The following is a 25,542-nucleotide window of genomic DNA, read 5'->3' as shown; positions in this document are numbered from 1 at the left end:
ATTCATTAAAAGGAGATTTTTTGTTGAAATAATACTACAAGTATTACAAAGTAAGTTCTTTGTTTATCGCCCTTCTAAATAAAGATTATTGTTTTCTGGGCCTTACATTTTTTGCTGTTTGCTGATAAAATTATTATTTTAGTTGTTCATTCTACTTCATGGCTTCCTCAACAAACAAGTTTCCACTTAATCTGCAAAAAATTCTGGCATTGATGCCAAAAACTCGTGCCCATTCAGTAAAGTTGCTTCTCCTTTTTTGTTCTATTTAAATGCGAACATAAATTAGAAAAAAATTGCATTTTCAGCAGAAAGAAAAAAGTTCTGTGGTGACTTCTACTCATATTATGGCCTCATTGTATCTCATGCAAATTGTCACATGAATATGAATGCAATTCTGGTGTGTTTGTTGCTGCTGCCGTTTTAGTTTAAAATGCGTACTGGTGTAACTGGAAATGGAGATGCAGATGGAAATGGGCATGGGCTGGGGCTAGGGCTGGGGACATGGACATGGAAATGGGGTTCAGGGGATTGAAGAAAGCGACGCAGCTGGACAAATGGGCGGCCCAGCGGCGGGCCTCAGAGGCCCCGTAGGAAACATGCAAAATATGTTAAATATATACAAAGCCCCAGAGAAAAAAGAAAGTTTTTTAAAACTACAAACAAACTAAAATATACCCTGAAGAAATAGGGTTAAAATTGAATAAAACATAATCAAAAATAGAGGCACGAAACTGCTAATAGAATTTCAAACTAAAAACTAAAGAGAAGAATTGAAAATACTTGAAATTCTAACTGCTTCCCAGTCCCAACTGACTGGAAACGTTACCCTCGAGATAGAGTATTTCAGTGAGGGGCAGAAGAATTAAATCGTCTCTATGCGTCACGCGGCATTTGAGGCAGTTTAGTGGAACGGAGAGTGAAGCTGACTCCGTTGACTCTGGCTCTGGCTCTGGCCTGGCATTTGGCATTCGGTCGTTTGTCGTCACTTGAGAGCTGAACGAATGCGGGTTGGACTGAAAAAAAAAAATAATAAAAAATACAAAAAAGTAAAGAGGCAACACACAACAACAACGACGATGGCAGAAAAAGAAGAATTAAAATTGGCATGGACTGCCAATGAATTTAGCAATGTCAATGCACTTTTGGTGGGCCACAAAAATAGACAGCCCGCAGGAGGAGGAGGAGATAGCGGTTTCGAGAGGAACTCCATTTAAGTGGCACATTTTAAATTGAACAAAGGCCAAAACCAATTGAGAACTATTTGCTCATTCACATGCACGGACAGTACCATTCCAAACATTTTCGTTTTGACCCTTTTCGAAAATTCATAACATAACAAGGGCCATTGTGTATGCCGCCAACATACGGAAATATTCAATAAAATTAACAACTTTGATTCACAAAAAAAAATAAAGTAAAAGGAAGGAGGAGCTACATATCCAATGGTTAATATTCTTTGAACAATTTTTGTTGGGGAATTGAAAATAGTACTTGAAAATTTCAGTCACGCTCTGATTTCCTGTCCTCGGAGCAGGGACAACAAACAACCTGCCCAATATCTATTAACACGCCGCTCTTCTCTGGGCTGGGCTCTCGGCTCTCGGATAAGATCTGCTTATGTCCTGTGGTACGTGGGCATTGTTAGCAGTAGCACACACTATGCCAGGACTTGGCCAGGCTTTGTTTCTATTGATTTTCTTGGCCCTCTTTGCGGGGTTCTTTTGTGTTTCTGTCCTGATGCGGATTTCTGTCCTGGTACTCCTGCGGAGTACCTACATACATTTACCTGAAAATGCAACCACGAAGGACAAACAGCTGCCACAATGACAATAGAAAGGTGTTAAATCAGGAAGGAAATATCGATTTCTATTTATTCATCATACTTTGAAGACGAGAGTCTCGAACAGAATAGGGGCGGTCTTGTTTTCAGATTTCGCATCTGAATTGTAATGCCTGAAATTCTTAAAATAGATTACATTCAAATAGAAAATATTAAAACCTACTCTTAGCAATTAATCGTCGTGGCAGTCCTGTAACTTAATGCAGTCTGTGGTTTTGCGAACAAATCCAAACTTACAGCGACAGGTCATTACACAATTCAAGTCACACGGCTCGTCGTTGTACAAAATCTGTTCGCAAGTTGGCTCGAAGCAATGCTTACAGCCGTATATTTCGTTTGGAGGGCACTCTATCAAAGAAAATACTCAGTTAACAATAAACAATAAAATAAATAATCACCTATAAACGCATTCACTTTTAACAGAACACAAAGCATTAGGAGTAGAGCCAGTGCTGAAGCCCTCATTTTGTTTGAAACGTTAATGGAATGGTTTACTTAACCTATTATCGATGAAATGGCTTTTAAGCTTTAATGCATTAAGTCGAACTAAATCTCCAATGAAGTGAAGCTAATTGAACCGATTAGAGTGGTTGTGGCCGTAAAGTGAGGATTGCCTTCTGGGCTCTCTGGCCAACAACTCGTTCTAAGTAAAGCCACAATAAACATATTATGGAACGATATCAGTTATGTACACTCCCATTTGAATACCGGGCTTTATTAATATTTATTAAATTTATCAAGTTATTCCTGGTCCTCTACATTCACTTAACCCGTAGTCTGTCAAATGGAGGAAATTGTATTACACAAATACCGATTATCTTAATCTCGCACTCCCTGTCCGGAATCCAGAGCATTCATCAATCATGTTTGGCTGCCAGCTCTGGGCGAGTGGCACTTCAGCATGTCCCCACCGTCTTCCCAGCGCGAAGGGGGTGCTCTCTGGGAAATAGGGGTGGGCTATAGGGGCATACATATACATGAGTATGAATATTAGTCCCAACTATCGTGTTGGTCCAGGGAACTGCCAGCATGGGGCAGCATGGGAGGTGAGCTGGGGAAAACAATGTTCTCAGGCCGGACAGACGTTTGTCAACATTAACTACACTTAATTCAAATTGTCATCAGACATGTCACATCGCCCGACCGCCGGGCTGCCGTATATGTTGCATAAATTACGCCATAAAGCTGCAAATTGTTGCCGCAACAATTGAAACGCAGCATTGTGCGTTAAATTGCATAAAAACTGCAACAATTATCGCATGTGTTGCATGTGCCGCACGTCCAGCAAACACAGTGCAGCATTTTGTTCGACAATTAATGGCTACTGGCCAGCGAATGATTAGAGTGCCACTGCCACAGCCACTCCGGGCATTGCATTGCAATCCAACCGAACTGACCTGCAGTGAGGAGTTTGCATTTTCATTTCCACAATTTGCATTTGCGAGGCGGCTTCCGTGGGGCGCGTTTCTTTAATTGCCGATAAGCTTTTCTGTAATTGTTCTTTATGTTTGTTTGTTTTCCCTCCTCCTCCATGGCACGGAGTTCTTTTTTATTATTTGCATGCCTCCAAAGTGTTGAAGTGCAGCTGCAGCTGCCCTCTTTTAACAGCCAAGTGACTTACTCTGCCCCAAGTACTCCGAGTGAGTGGCTTCCGGGACGGGGGAAATCTGGAATGGATCCAAGTAATTACCAAGTGGAGAGGCCGTTTGTTGTCGGATGCAATTGAGTGGTTCGCATAGTGTATAATGATTTTACACATTTTATTGCTATCGTTTAGTAGCTCGAGTTACTGGAGTTGGGCGAAAGGCAATAGAAATTGAAGGGCAACAGTAGCAAAATATGACTAACCATTATTGAGACACTATTGAGATAGACTATTTCGTGCTTTAAAGTTTAAACATAACTTTCTGGTCCCTTTTAAAACATTTCCAACAATTAAAATTTGCAACTTTTGGTACCAACATTTTAACTTTCTTAATAGCCAAGGCCCGAAGAGACCCCCATTCTGGGAATTCCACGCACTTGGGCCAAATTGTCGTATCAGTGGCACACGTGTCGTCGCCGTTGGGGCAATTCAATTAACCCATACAACATTCGGTAATTTGCTTAGACGACCGACCTCACATCAGTGTCGCCTTTGTTTCATTAAAAGGAAAGTTGTGTGCTAGCTTCCGTCTACCTTTCACCTTTTCTGAAACATTCTGCGCATAAAACTAATTTTCTACGACTGAATATTAAACGCAATTTTCAGCCCACGTGAATGTGAGATAAGATTGCCTTCCTACTAGAGAGTGAGGGTGCAATCCCAAATGAGCCGAAAACTCAATCTTGGCAGGGCTCTTTATGAAACATTACAACAAAGCAGTTGGAAAAGCCATCTAGGAATGGTTCACCTTGCTCGACCTTATCAATATTCATAACTTTCGACGGCAATGGGAAAGTAGCTGGGAGATACACTCGCCGCTGAAGTTGAAAAGTGCGGTACTAAAAGAGATTTATGCTGTAAGTTGGGCCTTCTTTCTACCTCTCCCCCGACGATTGATAAAATTTTACACAAATTGACTACGGCATATAAGCCAGGCTCCTTAATTTAACGCCACGCCTAGGAACACCAACAATCTGTGCAGAAAGAAATGAAGAAAACATTGAATCAGCATAAAATCTACATTATGAAAAGCTTTAGCTCCACGCTTCGAGTACGAAAATTTTATTAAAATTACCCATCCCATCCGATGGGTGGTTGGGATCCTTTAGACTGGCACCGGCATGCCGCAGCCAGATTTGGGTCCTGGACTTTTCTACCTGGCCCGGTGATAAAATTAATAGCCTACGCCTGGTTTACGACAGTCGACACAGACGACGACGCCAACAAAAAATTGCAATTGCCTCGAAAAACGTTCAAAAAGCTTTTTCGGGGGATAATTTTCAGTCCTCCAGCACTCTAGTGTTTCCATTCCCTCGCCATCATCCCTTTGATAGCTATCACGAGGCTTCATTTCATGGGGGCCCAGACACGAAAATATTCCAAGTAATTTCGGCTAAAATATGTTCACGATAGCCACGGATAGGCCATGACTACGGCATGTGGCTAATTTAGTTGGTTAGAGTGACAGCAGCACCAAAAATGTTAACAGTCATCCAATGAAAAGATTCTTTTCGAGCGGAGCTCTGTTCTTTGGCTTGCTGTTCAAAATATTGTCAAAATTATTAAAGTCTCTTTAACTAATTTTAACTAAAGTTCTCGGTTTACGGATTATAATGAAATAAATAATATCCGACTACCATTTCACATTCAATCAATTAAATAAATTCGCAAAGAGGTTACGGAGCAATTGCATAACCATTTAAGACCAATTTGTATAAAATTGTCAAAGGAAAAAATGGTCAAATTATCTACAAAAGTTTTACCTTTTTTATATTTTAACAATATTTTCCCAAAATGAAATGCTAGAATAAACCAGAGCATAAACATTTGCCGGAGAAGAAAAAACTCCCTTTCGGAACGGCAATAAAAAATGAAACATTTTTTGTTGCAAGTCAGTGAATCCGTCCGTCAAAAATGGATGGTTTTCTGGTTGAGAAGTGTGGGTAGGCCAAATAAATTGCAATTGCAGCGAGCCCTTTTTTTCGTTTCATTTGAGTTATGGCTGGGAAAGTTTCCATTTTTAATAATTTCCATTAACTAAATACTGAGGCCTGATGCCGCTTGGCTTTTTCTCTTCTTGTGCCTGTTTTTTTTTTTGGCCTGACCTCCATCGGACTGGAAAATTTCAAATAAAACGAAAGGAGCCCAAAAAAAGAGAAAAAGGAATTGCGTAAGGAAAGTACATATTGTAGGAAATGCGGCGGCAACAAATGCGGGCTTCAAATGAGAAACCATGCCGGGTGTCTATGTAGGTCAGTGTATATGTATTGTTTGTTAACACACACACACACTCGCACACACCAACAGTCACTTGTATATGTATGCGTGAGCCAAAGTCAACATGCACTTGCACCACACGATATTACACATACGCCGCATTGAACGCCGGACTGGGAGACATTTTCACTCGAAAAAAAGGGATTCATTTACAAGCTAGTTTTTAGTTCATGTCCTTTTAAGCTGGCATTTGTGGTTGAATATTTATTATCTTGAAAAATTAAATATTTATGTTTACGGTTTAATGTTAAAAATCAGGGTTACATAGAATTTCTTCTCATGTAGGTTGGCGTGCAATCTTTTGCCAAAGCGCATTGCCCACAAAATGTGTTCGGGTTTTAACGCCTTCGCCCTGTCCCCCACACTCAAGTGTTTAACTTGCCTCACTCAACTTCCCACACCTCCATCTTTTTATGCACTTTTTTGTGTTTTCTATTTTTGTTAATTTTAGTAGTAGTCTATATTTTTTTTGGGTTCATGCCAAGGCGAGATGGAGCAAGTGCAAGTAATTGTTATAATGGGCCAGGAATATGCATGTGGCCGTGCTGCTGGTGTTTGTGAACTAGATATTTGCTTACTTTTCAATGGAAAACTCCTAGGTAGAACGTGCCCTAGCAACACTTGCCCCAGCGCCCTTTAATATTCCCTAACAAACTGCGTGTGGGTCGGGCTTTTCGCTTCAATTAGCAACAACCATAATTGCGGCTAATTTGCATTCTTTTTGGGCGCAAATTTTAGTTGCGAGTTGTGGGTTAATTAGGCAACTCGTTAAATATGCAGTCGATAAATGTGTAAATTCTTGTTTGAATTCAGTAAATTGTAGGTTATTAGATAAATAACGATAAGAAATTCGTGCAAATTAGTCAAATAATATTTTTTCAGGCATTATTTTGTATTTCCTATTATGTGAAAATGAAAATCTAACGAAATGAAAGGTAATAATGGTTACAAGGTTACAATGAACTCTATTAGAATATATTTGTTAAATAAATTATGTAAATGTTTATTTGTAAACAGATGTAATCACAATATTGTATTGTTCCGCCCACAATCAAAACATATTTGAATGGAAATAGATACTCTTGAATGGCTCCCGGAAATAAGCTATACAGCTTTTGTTTTGATTTTTTTGTTGTGTAAATATATGTAGAGTATATATAGTACGATTGTTGGCGCCAACCGCCCAACACAATAAAGAGAAGGACAAAAATTAAATATCCGTGTATAATTTATGCTGGCGCCAGAGTCTCGCTTCCACAGGCTTTTATAAAAATCGTATAAAAGTTGGCCGCAAATTGGCAGCCACTACAATCAGCGGGAATTGCGAAAATGTGTTAAGCATATGCAGAGTGTCACCAAGATAAAAATGTCTCTTTTGGCTAGACAGATGGTTTGACAAACAAAACTCGACATTGAAATGGAAAAAAGAGGAAACCAAAAATAAATAAACATACAATAATAAGATAACCAAACAAAACGTCGTCTCAGAACACTTCCACAGTGTCATTAATTATATTTAATATTTTTTTTAACCATTTCCTTGCATCGCCGATTGCAAATGATAATTTATCTTCGCGATATGCATTGATATCCATCCATATGTGGGATGATAAAGAGGCGTGGGGATGCGTTAAGCGGCTTGTTGAGTCGGTTGGCTTGGTTTTGATATCGCTCGCCTTCTCTTTGGCAATAAATCATTTCGTTTATGACCGCTGACGTTGTCGTTGAATTATTGGCGACAATGTGGCAGCCTTTTTCCGATGACGGCGCCGACACTCCCGGTTCTCTGGCCTTCTAGCTCTCATTCTGACGATGACGAAGGATGACAAACTTATGTATTTTTTGAGCCAGATACTCTGCCACGGATTGTCAATGACTAGCCGGTTTATAAGGAGCCACTTAATAAAGAAGGGTTTAGTTAATCAAACTCCAAAAAATACGAACAAAACGGAAGTTAATTAGTGCTAATGAGTTCAAACATTCTTAAGAAGATATTACAATTTTTATTTAAGACCTTTTTCTCTTTTTGAAACCCTTTTTGTTCAACATTTTTATTCCATACCTGGACTAGCAAACTTTGAACTTGGCCAATTATTTGCCTAATTTTGTTCATTTTATTTTCTAATTAAGATTTTTGGGTCGGAGCACACAAATACCTTTGAACTTGTTTTTAGCTCACCTGGCTGGCAACCCTTACAAGTCATTTGACAAAGCTGTGACCCAAAAAACCTAAATGAAAACCAAAAACTGAAGACCCAAAAAAAGTTTCCTACCTTAAGCTTTTAAGTACTTGGAAAAGTTGGACAAATCCCCATTTTTCTCGATGGCAGGGGGTTAGAGGATTGTGTGTACTTAAGTAAACTGAATTGAAATAAAACTAATTGCTAATTGAGCACCGCGGTGAGTGAGTGAGAGGGTGTGTTAAAGCCGATCCGAACCAAAATCGTACAAATGGCCTAGCTAGTCGACAGTTGCGATGACGTGTAAGGGGTCAGGCGGCCATCTCGGGCACACGTAATTACCATGTTTGGCTGAAGCGGAAACATTGCCAACACAACTTTGGACTGTCCTGTCTGTCAGGCTTTTCCTGTCTCTTCCGCTCCCATTCCCCCCCCTAGTTGGTTATTGTTTCGGTTTGGGCTGTGCCCTACTTCAGCGTTTTAAATCCGTTTCTTCTTTCTCTAGTTGGTTGTTATTGCCTGTTGGCCTGTTCGGGCCTGGCCTGGTGTTGTGGGGGCACAACTCGTTCTACTTGGCCACGTTGTTCGTTTGGGGTTTTCTTGTAATTTAATTTTGCGGTCAACCGACATGACACAGGAAGCACGGAAAGCATAAAGTAGCTGGCAGCCGGGAAGGACGGCCGGAGCCGCAGAGCATCCTTTTCTAGCTACTTTCCTCTAATTTCATGTGGTGCCTTTCTTTTTGTTAGTACACTTAAAGAAAAAGTGGGAATATAAAGGATAATTGATATTATAATTGGATTACCTTTCGATAATCCAATTAGCAGGATTTTGATACTTGATTGACTGTAAAATGCCCGTAACTGCCATTTTAAACAAGTATTTTTCGTTGATCATTTCCATCAAGTACGTCAGTGTCGATGTCAATTTCTGTGTTGACGTTTCCGCTGGCGGTGGTACGTGTAGCAACATTTTGCTTTTCTTTCACGCGTTGTCTCTTAAGGGCTTTGGGGGTAGGCTTTTGGGTGGTCTTTGTACGTTTTGACACTTTTTCTGCATTAATGGGACGCCAAAAGCTTTATTGTTCAATGTTCTTGATGGGGATTTTATTTTACAAACATTAAAAAAATTATAGATTGTATCTAGAATATTGTACAGATACTGTACTGTTTTACAGAATTAGAAATTATTGCATTTTGTAATTACGACTAATTAAAAAAAGTCTTAAACAAGGCTTCGTTTCTTTCTAACCTTTAACCCCCGGAGGCACTATTACCTTGGGAAAGTTGACCCAAAAAACCCCTGATACTTAAAATTTACTTTGTGGACTTAAATGAGTGGAGCCGCTTGGCAAACGTGTGCTAACGTTTTAACGCCTGCTAAAAAAAGATTCCAAAAAATAAGGGTCTTCCTCGGGTCCCTTTTTCTTCTTGTTTTTTCGGCCACTTTTTCTCAATCTCATTTTTCCGTCCTTCTTTGGAGCATCCCTTTGGTCCTGTGGATGTGTTTGTATGGGTTTTAATGGGCTTTTGTGTTGGTCTCGGTTTACTCGCCTCCGGGCCCGGCAAATAAGATGGCCGGGTCGGGCCCGGAATAAATTTCTATATATTTAGCATTAAAAGGATTTAATGATTGAAAATATTTTCTTTAATTGGTGTAATTTTTCTCTTTTTTATTCGTTTCAGGTAAGATGCACTGAACACATCGTATAGTGTGAGTTTATAAATCGGACAAATAAACATTCCCAGCCCGACATTAACGACTGGCAGTACCCGCTGTGTTTTTGGCAAACTATGTGCAGCGACCTTAATTTAATTTTATTGGAGTCGAAACCCACTAATGGGCTCAAGCGCCGACACAATTAAGCAAATCATAAAATCAATTAGGCGAACATTGCATTAGGTATTTCATCCCAGTGCCCATTGACTTGACAAATAAAATGGCGGAGCCAAAGTCAAACAGTTTGATACTGACACCCGCACCCGCTGCGCCGGAGCGGACACCCTATTAAACACTGACAAACAAACAGAAAGCCACGCTGGGGCACACCCGGGCAAACACATCTGCCCAATTAGAGCATTAAACCTAATGCCAACACGATTGCAATTAATTACCGAAGAAATTAAATTCCATGTTCAACACGTAAATGGCGAATATAAAGCGCGCTTCTCCTGCCCTCCATCCGACATCCTCCATCCTCCATCCTCGATGCGATTCCAGTCATTTCCGTTTCCTCTCCTTGCCATTGGAGTCGTATGGGCCGCCATTATGTGCGGTTATTCTGTCGCCTCTAATGCCACACCTCCCCCCCATCTACCTATACACTTATGCCAACAGGCCGCTGTCCAATATGCCAGCCACGCCCCCCGCTAGACCGTCGCCCGTCGTCGTCAAACAATAACGTGTTGCCACGTTAATGACGCCACATGGCATCGGAGTAGAGACCAATCCATGGCTGCACTTAACGTGGCCCGGGTTTTATGTCTTTTTCCGCTTTTCTCGCGCTTTATCAGAAACACGGCAGCGCGAAAAAGTTTGTATGAGTTTAGCTAGAACGGGGCGATGCGAGGGGTCCAGGGGCAAGGCGACAATGTGACATGACCTGACCTCCATATGGAGGGGGGCCAGTGCCAAACTGGCGGCGAAAGTAATTACGGGTGGTCGTGGTCGATAACATCGGCTATGGTTATGTTTCGCCATATAAAACGGCCACTTAAAAGCCAATATTATTTCGCAGAGCCAATGAAAATAGTTGGTATTCCTCTGGCTTGGTAAACCACAACAATTTTATTCTTTAAATCTCATATTTTAGTAGTTTTTGATGATTTCTTTTTTAGCTCTATAAATATAAACAAGCACTTTGAGCTTGAAGCACTATTTTCATCCTATTAACCTTTCTTTCTATAAGAACTGTTCACACAATTCCCCCTTCACCTTGTTCATAATTTGATTACTGGGATTTTCAGCTATAATGTCTGAATATATTACCTCTCTGTTCAGACTCAAGCCCTAATTATCGAAATTATGTCAAGTCCACATGGACTTCAATTAGCAAAATGAGTGGAGGAAGTTTGTTGGCCATTTGACGTGACGTGTGTATCTTGATATAGTGTTCTGACCACGCGATGCTCATTCCTTGTTTGTTTTCTAAATATATACAATGGCTAAAATTATTGGGTAACTGGCCAAAAGCCAACTTGTCAACAAATTCGTGAGTGTGTTACCGGCATCTTAGGTACAAGGACATTGAACTTTGGAGGTCAGTGTTGTTTGAATTTGTGGCAAAGCAAAAAAGTAAACTTATTTCTGTCTTTTACAGATTAAATTCATAGTACGCGTCTAATACAAATATTTTTATAAATACCCTTTACGTTTTGGTAATTTGAAACCTACCAAGCCTTTTTTGTGGTGTTTTTTATACCACTTTCATTCCGGATGATTAAAAACAAATAAATGGGGGGATTATTGGGGAGACTGGGAAATTGGAGGCACGCCGATAACGTTTGACGGCCAATTCATATCTTTTGACGGGCTTTGCCGTCCATTACAGTTCATTTACTAATGAGCCAATAATGCCACGCGACCGAAAACAATGTGACGGCTTACCCCAAACCCGATCTCTTTGTGTTTCCCTTGGAGATATTGGTTCTGTCAAATTTTCGGCCAGCGGTTCCCCATGCAGAGCTTTTCTTTTGTTCTTGTCAACTGGCGGATGGTTGGTGGTTGTTTTGTTTTATCCTTTTGTTTGTCAGACAGCCGGTAGTCGGTGGTGGTGCATTTTGAGCACGTCTCGTGCTTTTGCACTTGTCGTCGTGCGGCAAAAGTTTTCAATGCAACCGAGACTGCAGTGGTCACATCTGCAGCCATGTTGCGAGGATTTCAAGGAATATTAACTTAAACTGATGTCAAGCGAGTTCTGAGTTGTGGGGTAAATATAATGCTGCCGCATACCGACTTTTGTTTGGGAATTTAACTCGTTAAATAATATCCAATAATTTAAGACGGCTAGCTGGAGTTGTGTCAACTCTTTGCGTAACTCAATTACCTAAAGAGACAAACAAGAACAATAACAAAGATTTTATGTAATACAAAGTGAAATGTAATTACAATTTCAATCACGTTAATTGGACAATTTCCTCAAGCTGTGTGGGAGGTTATCCCAAATTAATGGTTTATTAAACGCGTTTCAGGAAAATTCCAAATTTGAATTCGGGTTATTAGCATTGGGGCAGGGAGAGTTGAAAAGTACATCAAAGTCACTTTCATAAAAGAACAAGTTGGCACGAAACCCGAAAGTTTCTTGCTTTAAAGAGTTTTTGCAATTTTTTGAGGGTTTAAACTCAGCCATGTAATGTACAAACATATATCCACGTGCATACCCGTGACACCTTCGCAGGTGTGCAGCTGACAGATCTAACAAGGCGTATAAAAAAGAAAACAACGACCGAAGACCGAAAAGTTGAAAAATGGTGGAAAAAAAGCAGCCAAACGGCAAAAAGGACACCCCACTACTCCTTCAGAAATATTTTTTTTTTTTTTTGCTTTTCCCGGAATCCCCGCCAAATCATGTGCAAACGCTTTAAGCCAAAATTTGCTAAGCTCGGCTAAGGGAGGTGTTTTTTTGTTCTGCCAATTTATGGATGTAGGAGAAGAGACCATGTGAACCGTAGTGGAAGAAATGCGAAAAGGAGAAGTACCTGAGCGCGGTGTATTCTTCAAAGTTTCCTGAACTGCCAAAGTTTTTAGTCACTCTTATAGTTGCCTACTTTGTGGGGTTGTATTTTTAAAACCTTAGTCTAGGTAACAGTTAAGTGTGAATACTTTATAAGCTATCAGGTATAGAACTCTGAGAAAGCTTAATATGACCATTTAATCTGCTTAAAATAGTCACGTACTTTATTCCATAAAAGATCAACCAGAGTAGTTGACAACTTAAACCCTATACTTAATTAATGAGAACAAATGCACAAATGACAACCGACAGAATATGCAAAATAGCACCAATTTGCCAGCACATGCTAAAAGTGCATAATCACATGTCAGGCTGAAAGTCTAGAAGTCGTGGTTTGGAAGCTATCCTTCTCGCTTTAACTCTCAGACACAAGTGCAATTAATTACTAAGTACGTGTTTGCAATGCTTAACTGAGAATACTAGCCCACCCCCTCCACATATCCCATATATAGAAACACAAAGATCCGAAGAGAGACGAATGCTTAGCTAAACTATTCGCACTTCAAACGGAATATCCTGCCAGTGTTCCAGGCTGTCTCAAGTGTATTCCTCTGCCACTCCGACCATCTTCAGTCCTGTCTTCCTCGACATGTGCATTTCAATATATGTATAGATATACATTTTAACGACTCGGACCACGCCCAGCTGTCAGTTGTGGGCGGAGACTTTGCCTCCACTGAAAAGTGTTAAATAACAAGTTCAAGTCAAAGTTTCTCCTCCGCACCCGCACCGAAGGAAAAAAGTCCAACTTTTTGCCTTCCAGTCTTATAAATGACTCTCCAGGCTTTTGAGTTATGAAATGAGCTCTCCATTCTCCGTATCTCGCCCCCCAAAGTTCCCCCAACTATCCTAGTTCTCCCCCAGCTGGAGGGAAATGATAAATTATATCTAGCTGCACCCCGTGAGACATTCGAAATATGCTGGTAATTTAATTTTATTTTATATGAAATATGCTGGTCAAATTTAATAAAGAAAGTTTCTTAAGTACACACTTTACTTAATTGTACTCCCAGTTGAGGTGTGAGGAGTTTTGTCAATGTCACGGGAATTAAAATGGGGACTTAATGGGACAGCCAAGGGGGGGATATTCCGAACGCCATCTTTGAAAGCCTGTCAAAACGCAATTACAATTAGAATATAGTGCGTTGTCTTGGCAAGAAAGCAGTCTTACTGTGAAACAGAAACTGACAGCAAAGCCAACTCAAGACAATTACGGCCACTCTCCAACTGGCCCGGAGAATCATCCAAAGGAAGGGAGCTTCCTGCGAAAACTGTGAAAAACGTCAAGTGCAGGCAGGCAGAAGACTCGACAATGCCAACTGGCGAAGAAAAAACTGAAAACCGAGGTGGAAAATTTGTTTTCCCGTTGGCAGAAATTTGTTAACTTTGGCTATAATAATATTGAGGTTTTGGCTGTCACCCTTCATCTTCAGATACCTCCCATCCAATGCAATTTAATGAATTCATTTGAAGGCGCCCTGAATGGCAATCGGGAAATTCTTTAAATAAATTAGCCAATTTAAATAACGCATCTAGGAGAGTGAAATTTCATCACCATTAGTTGGGGCTAGCATTTTTTGTTGGCCACCTTTCTGCGGTATAGAATTGCCACCTTCTTGGATTGCTCCGGTAAAACTTTTTATATAACCCACACACTCGCCCCGTTTCAGAAACTAGTTTCGCTTTTTCTCTCGGCTAATTGCTTGTCCATTTCGCCGGTTACGGATTACGGGTGTGCCGGGATTGGCAGAATCCGTGGAGAGCGGGCGGCAGCCACCAGGTTGCTATGTAGGTCGCCAATTGGATTTCAAGCAATTAAAAGCGGATTAAAACGGCAGTGTGTTACGGCAAATGAAAAAGAAAACTTTGCCTTTTTTGCATTGTTTTTTAATCTGGTTGTGTTTTGTCGTTGGCGGGCGGGAAGTTTCATAGAGGTTTCCTCTTCCCCTTTTGTGCCCGGAAAGACTCTGTCTTCTGTCACTTGTTTCAGCATTTTTATGCGCATTAACAAGGTAATTGCAGCAGCTTTGAGGGGCTTAAGAGTACTACTCGTATATATCTATATATATAGCCGGTAAGGGAAAATGTTGACTTATTGTCGTAGCTTGTCATATAAGAGCAGGATCAGAGGCGATGAACGTGGGGAAAGCAGAAGAGCAGCTGCTTGGAAATTAAATTTTTATCCATTCGAGTGTTTCTACAAAGCTTCTTCAATGGAATAAAACCCAGAAAAGGATATAAGAGATTTGCATAGAAAATGTCAAAAGCAGTTTAAAAAATACATTATTAAAGCCTTAAAGAAGAACAACAATCGTTAAAATAATATCAAGTATACGCCTATTTAACACACACCTGTTTAGAAAGCTTCGCTTTGAAGTTCTCTTGCGACAATTATTGAAAAGTTTTCAGGCTCTTAAGTTATGGGAGCATTAAGTAAGCGCCAGGCATAATGTTTATGCATTTATAATAAATAATATGGCAGCGAGAGTAGTAGGAGCAGAGCTCCGCATCGGAGAGCTCTGGACGAAACACGCAGAAAAGTATGCTACGAAGTTATGCAAAGTGCAGCTAGCAGACGTGGCAGAGACAGCTCCGCTCCGCTTGCCACTTGAGAAACGTTGCGAAAATTCTCAAGCAACTTGGAAACAGAAAAAACAGTGTCACAATGCATAATGGGCTAAGAGGAAAGGGGGCGCCGGCAAACGGTGCTGGGGGGACACTTTCCAGCACGTTGCAACAGGATGCAGGTTAAGTTCTTGACGCCAGCGCCACACAAAGTGGCAAAAGTTATGCATGGACCTGTGCTAGGAACCGGAGCGCGGCAAGTGTCAACTTGTTTGATTTACCTCCGCCGAAGGAGCACAAGCACTGAAAAATGTCAAGAAAAAAAAAGGTAAAAAGTGTAATCAGCATAAACCTGCGAACGGCAGGTTAGCTCTCTATGGCAATTTCTCATGCACCAATCAGTGCCTCATTACATGCAACCAGGCTAGGCACCACCACCGCCCATGGCACCTCCACTCACCTCCTGGTCCATCTGCATGCCTGAAGTATATCAGCTTCCGCTGCCATAACATGCTGACATGTTTCCGGCGCACATACGAAAAGAAACATTAGCGAAAAAATAAAGACCAAGGGAACCAAAGCGCCAAGCACATATTTTATGTGATTTATGATTTTTTCCTGTCAAGAGAGCATGGAATAAAAAAGAAAGGAACAAGTGGTGTTGAGTTCTTATTAGGATACTTAAAGAAACGCTTTACAGGATAACCCTTATTCTATATAAATTAAAAATTTTGAATCAGAAAATAATACATTTTATATATTTTCGCTCTTATACATAATTTTATACGACCCCAAATTTAATAAATAATGAGCTTCGTAGTTAGGAGTTTTCGCATACTACCTCTTAAACTTCTTCTCTTAACGATATTTGTTTTTCGCTTTAGTTAACGGCAATTAATTTTTAACTTCAAAAACTCCGCCTTACCCATTATCGAGGAAGCACCACGGCCAGAGCGTTGGTAACAAGTTAATATATCAACATTACGCCGTACTGGAGGCCAAAACCTAAAAGTCAGCGCCTTGATTTTGCGCTAGACTAATTTGGCTTTCGCTTTTGTTGCCATTTTCCTTTGGACTGCGTTTTTCCCATTTTCATTTTGTTGTCCTGGAAAAAGTTTTGTAAACGAGCTCGTGCTACTTTTTCTTGGATGTTGGGAGTTTGCCGCTGCTACTGCCGCCGCGATTTCTTGTAAAATTAGTATTTTTGCCATCGTTGTCGCCGACTTTCAGGCTTTATCTTCAACTCCATTGGTTGGCAACACAGTTTGGGCCAAGAGGGCAGCAGGCCAGCAACAATTTGTGTTTCGCTTCAGCAATTGCTAGCTGGATAAGTGGGAAACTTTCGCATTCCGCTTGATATTTTTCAACGCGGTGTCCTGGGGGCAAATAGAGTTTAATTTAAGTTTGTTGTTTAGTTTGAAATAATATTAGCACAGCCTTTGATGAAACTAATCGAACTTTTTTATATTTTCTCGTTACAGGTAATTCAGGGTAACAGGAAGAACATTTTATCATTTTGGCACAAAAATTTAGAAAATTTTGGTAAACAAAATACAAAAAAAGTTTTTGAAATAATCACAGCCGGTCCTAAAATTTTTATAATTATATATTCCTTAAAAAATACACATTTTGTTAATTTCCTTCTAGTATTGAACTGAACTTCCAATATTAAGTTCAAACACCTGACTTGCTCCTACGAAGTCTCCTACGACCATATTTGAACCTTCTGGCCTGTAGCTGATGTCCTTGCTTTTTTAATTGCCCCGTAGTGCGGGCCTTGGTTGACTTTCCTTCCAGTTTCCAGTTAAATTTTCGTTTGAAATTTTCTGCGGCGTTTTTTGGGCCTCAATGTCGCCCTGGCATTTAAAATATGCAAGGCATTTGACATTTTAATCAACCCTGGCCCTCGGAGCGCAGCTAGTCAGACCCGAAAGCAAACTGCACAGCGCTGATGTTTAACCAGAAAAGATGAGGGAAGGGAAAGTTGATGAAATTCCTTAATGAATACAAATACGCCCTGCTGCTTTCGTTCTTGGCTGTTATTTTAATACCAAATTTGTGAGGTTGTTGCCTGAAAATAGATGTGAAAAACCAGTCAATGCTTTTAATTTAGTAAATTTTCTTTTTATCTCTGAGAAGATGACATTTATTAAGGACATTTTTTAAGTCGGCTTGTTCATTGCGGTAGACAGTGGTTATACAAGTCGAATGTCATTATAAAATTAAATAGACCAACGTGGCGTATGAGTAATTAATCTTTCATACCTGTCTTTTATGGTTGTGCCAAGGCAACAGCTGCATCCTGTGTGATAGGAAAATTAAATTAGGAACACTTGGATAAATAAGGAATTATTCGCACACACCTGAAGAGATTTACTCAGTTTGACATTTGGATGATTTATACTCATTCCGGCGCTATTAGTTTTTTATGGTTAATCGGAAATTTATAAAAATAAATACATATAAAGCATATACATGGTTGATTACTGTAAAATTTCATTATGTTTAGCCCTTAGGCTGGTCATCTTTTTTCTTCCTACGAGCCTTTCCTTTGGAGTCATAGTCTGACTCTTCACTTGAAGAGGACAATCTTGCGGCTTCTTTTTTTTCATTATCTAGTTTGATGAACACCTCATCCAGTGAGGCCGGACTGACCGAATAGCTTTCCAGTTTCCAAATAGTTCTTTTTGATTCGACAAAACTGACGATCTTATCCATTTGCCCTTGAAAAAAATTGTAAACCAAGCAGCAACCTACCCGTTTTCTATAAATATATATAGGTCATAATACTATGCATTATTATTGTAAAAATAAGTTTCTTACCTTAAAGTTGCATTTGAAAAATAATTCATATCAAAAGTAAGTCTGCGGAGAGTTTCTTGCTGCCTGAATAAGAGAAGAGATTGTGAATATTTCTATAATTTTATAATATTAAATACTCACTCTTGGGGCCTTCCCTGAACCTTAAGCTTAAGCACCAAAACGTGAGAATTCTGTGCCTGCATGCTTTGCAACTCTTCCGGGTGTTTCATTCCGCCAGAGTCCATAATACCGACCCTGGAACAGTTTGAAGTTACTTCGTCCATATTTTGGCTTGCTATAAGTACAGTCCTGCTCTTCAGGTTTTTCCACAGGGACTGACTCGCGTATGAATCGATGCCAGAGGTGGGCTCATCTAGGCAAACTATGGATGGGCCACTGGATTCCGCGGCTAAGCTTATTTTTCGTTTTGTAGCGTCGGTGCAGTTTTTGGTTTTCTTCGGCAATGACGACTGGATATGAAAATCTTTTGCCAGTTTTTCGCATTTTTTATCGAGATTTTTGCGTGAATCGCCTCGTAGCAGTAGGGCCATCTTGAGTGCCTGTTTCCCACTGTAGAAATCGTGAAGTGGACCGGACTGGGAGCAGTAGGCGACATTCTGCTTGGCACTCGCAGCTTGGCCATTCTTGCCTTTGATATAAATTTTGCCAGAAGAGATTTTGATTTCACCCGCAATCATCTTTAAAGTAGTGGTCTTTCCAGCTCCATTGGGTCCCAACAGACCATAGCACTCACCTCTGAATACGTTTAGGCTATGATATAATCAAATGACAACATTGTGAAGAGTTAAACTTACTGTTCAAGTTGAAGGGACACATCTTTTACTGCCGTGGGGCCGCGGTGATATTTCTTTGTCACTTTATCCAAAACTAAAGGATATTTGCGAATTACATCCGGGTTTTCGTCGGCCTTTTGTCTGAATGTTACTGAACTACCTTGACGCCTTTTACTATTCTTTCGGTTTGCAAAAGCCCGACAAAAATATCCTTTTTCTAGAATCCACAGTAAGATAAACCAAAATATGCCGTGACCCAATAGCCACCAAATCTCTGGCCACAATACTAAATCTATGTACAAGGAGAATAAATCATTGAATCATTCATTATTTAGTTGGAAATATCGCACCTACCATCGCATCCACAGTTTGGATGAATTCTCCCAAAATCGCAATTAAGTGAGTCAATCGCCGGATTGATTTCGCAATACTTGTATCCATAAATACACTTAAATATACCGAAGCAACCAATTATCGTGGGGAAAATTATAAAGTACATGTTATTATCGATAAGAGCCGTAACTACGTATACAAATGCGAAAAGAATGGCCCCTATTGGAAAAAGGGTTATTACGAATATTAAATGAGAGCAATTGTGAACTTAACCTGTAAACAAATGGATAAAGAAGGCACCAACCAATGCTGCTTCTGGCGAACTGAATATTAAACTCAATACGTAGGTGAATGGTAGGCAGGCAAATCCAATCATTATGAGGACAACAAGAATTTGAATAAAATTTGTATAAGTTTCTAGGGCCAAAGATAAAATAATCACACAAATGCAGAATATTACGAAATCCCATAAAAAGTGTGTGCACCAAAAATTGAATTTTCCCAAGCCTTGAATTTCCTGTTGTAATTGTAATTTTTTCACTCGTTCTTCCACTACGAAAAGTATAAAAATGCTAAGAACCAAAGATATATAGGACCAGATTCCAATAGTTAATGTTAATCGTTTTCCATTCAGTTTATGGTCCCCCAAAATTTCTCTTTGTGCAAACTGGTTGGGTTCTTTTATAGCTGGATAATCTGGTTCCTTAGAATTGACTTCATCGTCTTTTTTGAAATACCTGAATTTATCTAAGACATCTCGCAAGTTCCTGGTTTGACTGAGGCTTCGATCGAGATCTCGATAACTTACAGCCTTTGTCTTCATTGCCTGTTTTTTCATTATTCCTCGGGTGAGGGTAATATCGAAGGATTTCCCGATTTCTATTTTAAGAATGGCTTTGTATACCAAAACCAAGGCAAGCGGGGACGAGTGTTCAAAGGCCACATCATTATACCAGGCGATAATGTCGACATCTTTGTCAAAAGTAGCCCCACATACATATTGAAGTTTAAGTTTTTCCATTAAAAGGGGTGAGTCACCGACTAAATAGTGCACAATTGGTTCTTTACATTGTTCAATTACGGCGGGCAGAGTGACTAACTTCTCATAGGCAAGTGCCTCTGCCTCGTAACCTTCAGGATCTTCAAGTAACACAACGGTGTCATCTGAGAAGCTTGGCAGGTTTAAATCAATATAATCAGCCAAATCCGAGCTAATTCGATTTTTTACCTTTTCTGTCAATGGCAATAAATAAATTGCAACTATGAACCATATTATTGGTATGATCAAGATTAGCAGGAACATGTATTTATGGTTCCAAATGTAGAGAGCCTTCTTCATCAACATGGCCTCGCAAAATTTGCAGCATGTTCGATTCCTTCTACCGCCCTCAGGGTCCGTTCTCCATTCGCGCTCCGATGTGTCAGATTCGGCCTCATGATCTGTCTCTGGGTCCAATGGTCGAAGTGGCTTTTTTTCCATGAATGTTTCTCTATCTCTTTTTTCTCTGGCCGCATTGTCTTTGTCCCTTTCTCTGTCATCCCTTTCTCTGTCATCCCTTTCTTTAGCTTCCCTTTCTCTAGCTTGCCTTTCCCTGGCCTCACGGTCTCTATTCTCGGCATCTCTAGCTTCTCTTTCCGCATTTTCTCTAGCGGATCTTTCCGCTGCTGCAGCCGCTAAAGCAGCCGCTGCCTCTGCCTCTGCAGCTCTTTGGGCCCTTTGAGCTCTTCTAGTTGGACGATCCGGTCCGTCTGTTTGGGTCGCCAAGTCCTCTGTTGATCCTGGGTGAAAAATAATTGATTTATAGTTGATTAATAATTTGTTGGATTATTTTAATATTTAAAAAAAATCTAAATTAAACAAAAAGCACTTACTTTTTGGAATATTTCCACCTGCTCTAGCCCGTTTCTTCCACGGAGTAGCTGCAGTTTTGAAGACATCTTCCAATGTGGCATCCCGCCAACTATAGCTTATGACATCGAGATTCCTTTTGCGATCCTCTAGTTGATGGAGCATATCCACGAACTTCTCCGCAAAGGAGCCGCGTATAATGTAGCTTATGGAGGATCCTTGGACAGAAACTCTAGCAGATGGGGCGACGCGTTTCACCAGCTCTGTTACCTTCCGTTGGTCACAGTTCGGTCCCATTTGGCAGGAGAGCTTGTAGGATTCATGATTATTCTGTTTAATGTTTTCCATTGTACCTTGGCTGCAGATTTGCCCATCGGCCAGTATGATGATACGATCGCCAAGCATTTGCCCCTCCTCCACATCCTGGGTGGCTAACACAATGGTTCGACCGCTCTTCTCACTTTGGAGTAGCTCCATGAGCTGCTGTTTTCCACTCGGATCCAGACCCGATGATGGTTCGTCACACAAGACTACACTGGCACCACCACACAAGGAACAGGCCAAGGACACACGTCGCTGGTTTCCTTTTGACAGTTTGGAGACATTTTTATTTTCATATTCCTTTAGGTTTAGTTTATCAATATAGTTTGATGTTTCTCTATTCGCAGCTGAGGTTTTTTTCCCCTTTAGGAGACTGAAGAAGTTAATTTGTTGATTAACTGTGAGTCCTCTGAAGAGCACATTCTGCTGTGGACAAAATCCGACTCCAATTTTGGCCTTTTCTGGGTTCCTTTCGATATCAAAGCCATTGATTTTGATTATTCCCGAAGTGGGTCTCAAGATTCCTCCCATCATGTGCAGCGCTGTGGTTTTGCCCGAACCACTGGGACCCAGAATGGCTAGACACTCATCCTTGTACATTTTTATTGACAATTTTGCAACTGCCGTTTTCTTGCGAAATTCTTTTGAAACACGATCCATGTGAACAGTGGGTTCGTCGTCCTTATGGGTTTGCCCGCCTACGATGCGATCCTCAGCGTCCGCATCTTCAGGTCTTTGAACACAATAGTACATTGGACTTAGGCAACAATCCACAAATTTTCTGGCCGTGTCGTAGGATAAAACTGATAGAGGATGGTACTGATGAGTGGAAAAAAGTGACTTCTTACAGCAGCGACAAGAAAATATCGAGGATTGGCTGCCGGGCATTACTTGCTCCACATAGAGGCAGAGAAATACACATATCAGACTCATTACAAGCATTATAGCGAGGACACCAAGGATACTTATGTCCTCTGGCACTATCGTGGATATGAACGTCCTCCAATCAACTCCAATCGATATTTGTTCCAATGCGCAGATGACGTTAAACATATAAAACATGGCCGAGTTCAGGCAGAAGCAGCAAAATATTTGGGGCATAAGCTCGAAAGAGACGGGCGGTAACAATGCGTAGGGCACTACAGTGATCACGAAAAGTACTGACGTGGCGAGGATCCCCCAATAGGTCTTTGTGCAGAATGCGCTTATGAGAAATGCAAACGTTATGCATGAATGGATGTATACTATAAATATCAGTATAAGAAGCAAGTAGTTGCTAAACACAAAGACTTCGCTGAGACAAATAAATATAAAAAAAAATAACAGGCATAGTAGAAAAAGTATCATTGCTTTCGTGTACCAGGCCATCCATAGTAGACATTGGGTAACTCCCATTGCAGTTAAAAGTGATTTTTCATTATTTTCCTTTTCGGCAATAATATGCTTGAAAGAACAAAAAACAAAAAAAATCGATTATCACTTGTTACTGAAAATTAGAACAAGCCAAAAAGGCATCTGAAAGTAAACTGTTTTTGAAGTATACTTTAAAAGACACTTTTGGCTATTTTGAGGGTTTAATAAAAAAAAAATTAAATTCAGGTACCTTGGCAATTGTTACGGTGGGAAGAAAAAATGATGCTAAAATAATAATGGGCATGGTGCAAGCCATCTCAGCATATTTATTTTCTTTATGCCGCGGATACGGAAATTGAACCATTTGGACCTTCGGCAGATAAGTATTTGCTTGGTTTTTTAGACGTTGGGCAAATGAGATGATCAATTTTTTGGATATGAATAAAAATCCCGATTCAAAATAACTAAAATTTTTTTGATTTTTATATGCCGGCATGTATATAGTAAGTTTTAAATGATCTGGAAACTTTTCATAGGAAAACCATTCATCGGGAAATGCTAATCCGAGTGCTCTGGCATTTTCGGTCAAGCCATCTTCTAGTTTGGCAAAATCAATAAAACCGACTGTTTTTTTAAATTCCGTTTCATTAGCAAATTCATGAAAGAACCCCTCGATTAGATTATTATAAGGTGAAAAATACAATTCGTCGTATCTAATGTCATCAAATGTCATTGTGACAAAAATTTCAACAAAAAAATATGTAAAAATTTACTTACAGGTTCGTGTGAACACTCTTCGGTGGAAAAATTTCGGCTTCTTTTATTTTCAAATCATATCTAATAATTCCCATTACGATCCAGAGTAGAAGGGGTATAAAAAAACTAGATAAAATTACCAATATAAATTCGGTTGGATTTGCAAGGACAACATGAAAGTCCTTCCATAGTAATAATCTAAAATTCCGGCAACTGCCCATGATGGGCGTCCAATGGGAAACGCTTATTTAAGGATTGATTTTAAAATTTGTGTGTGTGTTTTGAATTAAAAATTTCTTCTAACTGACTGATATATCTTGGCCCCATTTATAAACATAACAATCGAAATCTGTTTGGTCGCTTGTACAGATATGCGATATTTTTTTGTCTGCAATTCGAAACTGAATAACTTGTATCCCTTTTGTGCCAATGGGATAAAAACTACCGAATTTGATGGGGTTTTAACCACAGGCACACACTCTAGTTCATCGCAGCCATGGGAGGCACATAAATGGTCGTACACTTTGTGGGTGGAAACATAACTAACGGTAATTAGCTACTTTATGCCATGGTCTACACTCCGAAACACCACCATCCCGAATCTCACAGAAACCCACAGATATACATGGCCTCATTTGTCAAAGTCCCCAATGCCGAGTTTATGTTGGGAATTTTGCGGCTTGTGTACATTTTGTGGTCAATTGGGAATTGCAATTAACGCATAGTTTTATTTTTATTGCCATTCTGGAACCATGATTCTACTCCCAACATAACGTCCAGTGGCCTCCACTCACTTGTCTGCCCATGAATGCATAAATAAATTTCCCCGAGACTCCCCGTCGAGGGAATCTCTTTTTGTGAACTTGGGCCTCTGGTGAGCCTTCAATTATTTCTCGTTTAACCGAAACAACGCTGTAAGTTAACAGATTCGCTAACGACTCTAAGAATAATAGATATAAGAAAATCGGAAAGAAAAAGATATAAGGGAAAAGAAAAAGGCGAAAAAGAAACCCCAAGACAGACATATTCACAAATTGAAAAAAATAAACCAAATTTTTAAATTTAAATCAGCGTATTGAGCTTAAGAGTTTCGGAAAACAAAATAAATAAAAGATAATTGTATCAACTAAGTGACAAGGGTATCGTGCCCAGACGGCATTAATGAGAGTCCATAAAAATCCAACTTTATTATAGAAAATTAATAGTAAATATAAGCAAAATAGGTTAATTGTTTGGTTGATTCTAAAAGATCATAAAAAAAATGTATATACAAAAATAAAAGGTTGAAAATAAAATGGATCGATGTGTCTAAACTAAATGAAATGTGATATAACAAAAACGAAGAAACCTCAAACTAAAAGGGACTCTACTCAGAAAGTTTAAAAATCAAGTAATGTAAATGTGACAAAAAATCTCAAAAATATTTTTTTTTTTAGATTTTGATGTAGGATGATGCGGAATCGGTCAATAAATCGATTGAGGTATTCCCCTCAAGAATGGGATGAAAATTGGAAAAGATACTGCCATCGCGGGGAACTATATTGTCCTTCCATGCATTTTTGAAGGGGATCCTCCAGTAAATGTGACAAAAAATCTAAAAAATATTTTGTTCTTAGATTTTGATGTAGGATGATGCGGAATCGGCCAATAAATCGATTGAGGTATTCCGCTCGAGAATCGGATGAAAATTGGAAAAGATACAGCCATCGCGGGGAGCTATATTGTCCTTCCATGCATTTTTGAAGGGGATCCTCCAGTAAATGTGACAAAAAAAATAAAAAATATTTTGTTCTCAGATTTTGATGCAGGATAATCGGTCAAGAAATCCATTAAGGTATTCCGCCACATAAATTCCATTTATTCTATTATCGGTCCGAAGTAATGAGCGGAAAAGAAAGAAGTTACCTCCTAGCCGATACATTCAAATGTAATTTTTATTAGAAAATAAGTTAAATTCCAAAGATCCAATAATTCAATATTTTTTGTGGAGCCGGAAGTGCTAAAAATTTATGCAGCCCTTTGTCGGCTAAAACGTAATTTGCATTTTAATAGCTTCATTTGCGTTTTTCTATTGCATCAAATAATTTTGTATTTG

At 39.7% G+C, this 25,542-nt stretch overlaps 2 protein-coding genes across 4 annotated transcripts in view; one reads left to right on the top strand and one right to left on the bottom strand.

Moving 5' to 3' along the window:
* The window catches only part of LOC6500128 (heparan-sulfate 6-O-sulfotransferase 1), a 74,967-nt gene that overhangs the window by 9,764 nt on the left and 39,661 nt on the right, over positions 1-25,542 (top strand). The window lies entirely within an intron of this gene.
* Positions 16,678-23,716, bottom strand: LOC6500414 (ATP-binding cassette sub-family A member 7). 3 transcript variants are annotated; one of them, XM_001953133.4, is made up of 11 exons: positions 23,469-23,714; positions 22,942-23,404; positions 21,041-22,781; positions 19,442-20,947; positions 19,190-19,387; positions 18,857-19,127; positions 18,183-18,797; positions 18,063-18,125; positions 17,603-18,003; positions 17,505-17,541; positions 16,678-17,310 (listed from the first exon to the last, which is right to left on the bottom strand). In XM_001953133.4, exons 1-9 carry the CDS (start codon positions 23,666-23,668, stop codon positions 17,745-17,747), a joined length of 5,316 nt encoding a protein of 1,771 aa, XP_001953168.2. In that variant the 5' UTR covers positions 23,669-23,714; the 3' UTR covers positions 16,678-17,310; positions 17,505-17,541; positions 17,603-17,744. The 3 variants fall into 3 exon arrangements, with proteins under 3 accessions (XP_001953168.2, XP_032305608.1, XP_014766549.1); XM_032449717.2 differs by lacking the exon at positions 22,942-23,404 and having other exon boundaries at positions 23,469-23,712; XM_014911063.3 differs by lacking the exons at positions 16,678-17,310; positions 17,505-17,541; positions 17,603-18,003; positions 18,063-18,125; positions 18,183-18,797 and having other exon boundaries at positions 18,876-19,127; positions 19,186-19,387; positions 23,469-23,716.

Source organism: Drosophila ananassae, chromosome 2L (assembly GCF_017639315.1).
Source record: "Drosophila ananassae strain 14024-0371.13 chromosome 2L, ASM1763931v2, whole genome shotgun sequence".
In the NCBI taxonomy this organism is placed as follows: domain Eukaryota; kingdom Metazoa; phylum Arthropoda; class Insecta; order Diptera; family Drosophilidae; genus Drosophila; species Drosophila ananassae.
Note: the sequence above shows the minus strand (reverse complement) of the source record. Positions and strands in the feature narration are given on the sequence as shown.

Bases quoted from the DNA above. Each gene is read 5' to 3' on its own strand.
- LOC6500414 (XM_001953133.4), bottom strand. From the start codon at position 23,668: ATGGGCAGTTGCCGGAATTTTAGATTATTACTATGGAAGGACTTTCAT. The intron at 19,128-19,189 runs GTAGGTGCGATA...CCTTGTACATAG, and splicing joins TCCAAACTGTGGATGCGATG to ATTTAGTATTGTGGCCAGAG. The intron at 18,126-18,182 runs GTGAGTATTTAA...TCTCTTATTCAG, and splicing joins GTTCAGGGAAGGCCCCAAGA to GCAGCAAGAAACTCTCCGCA.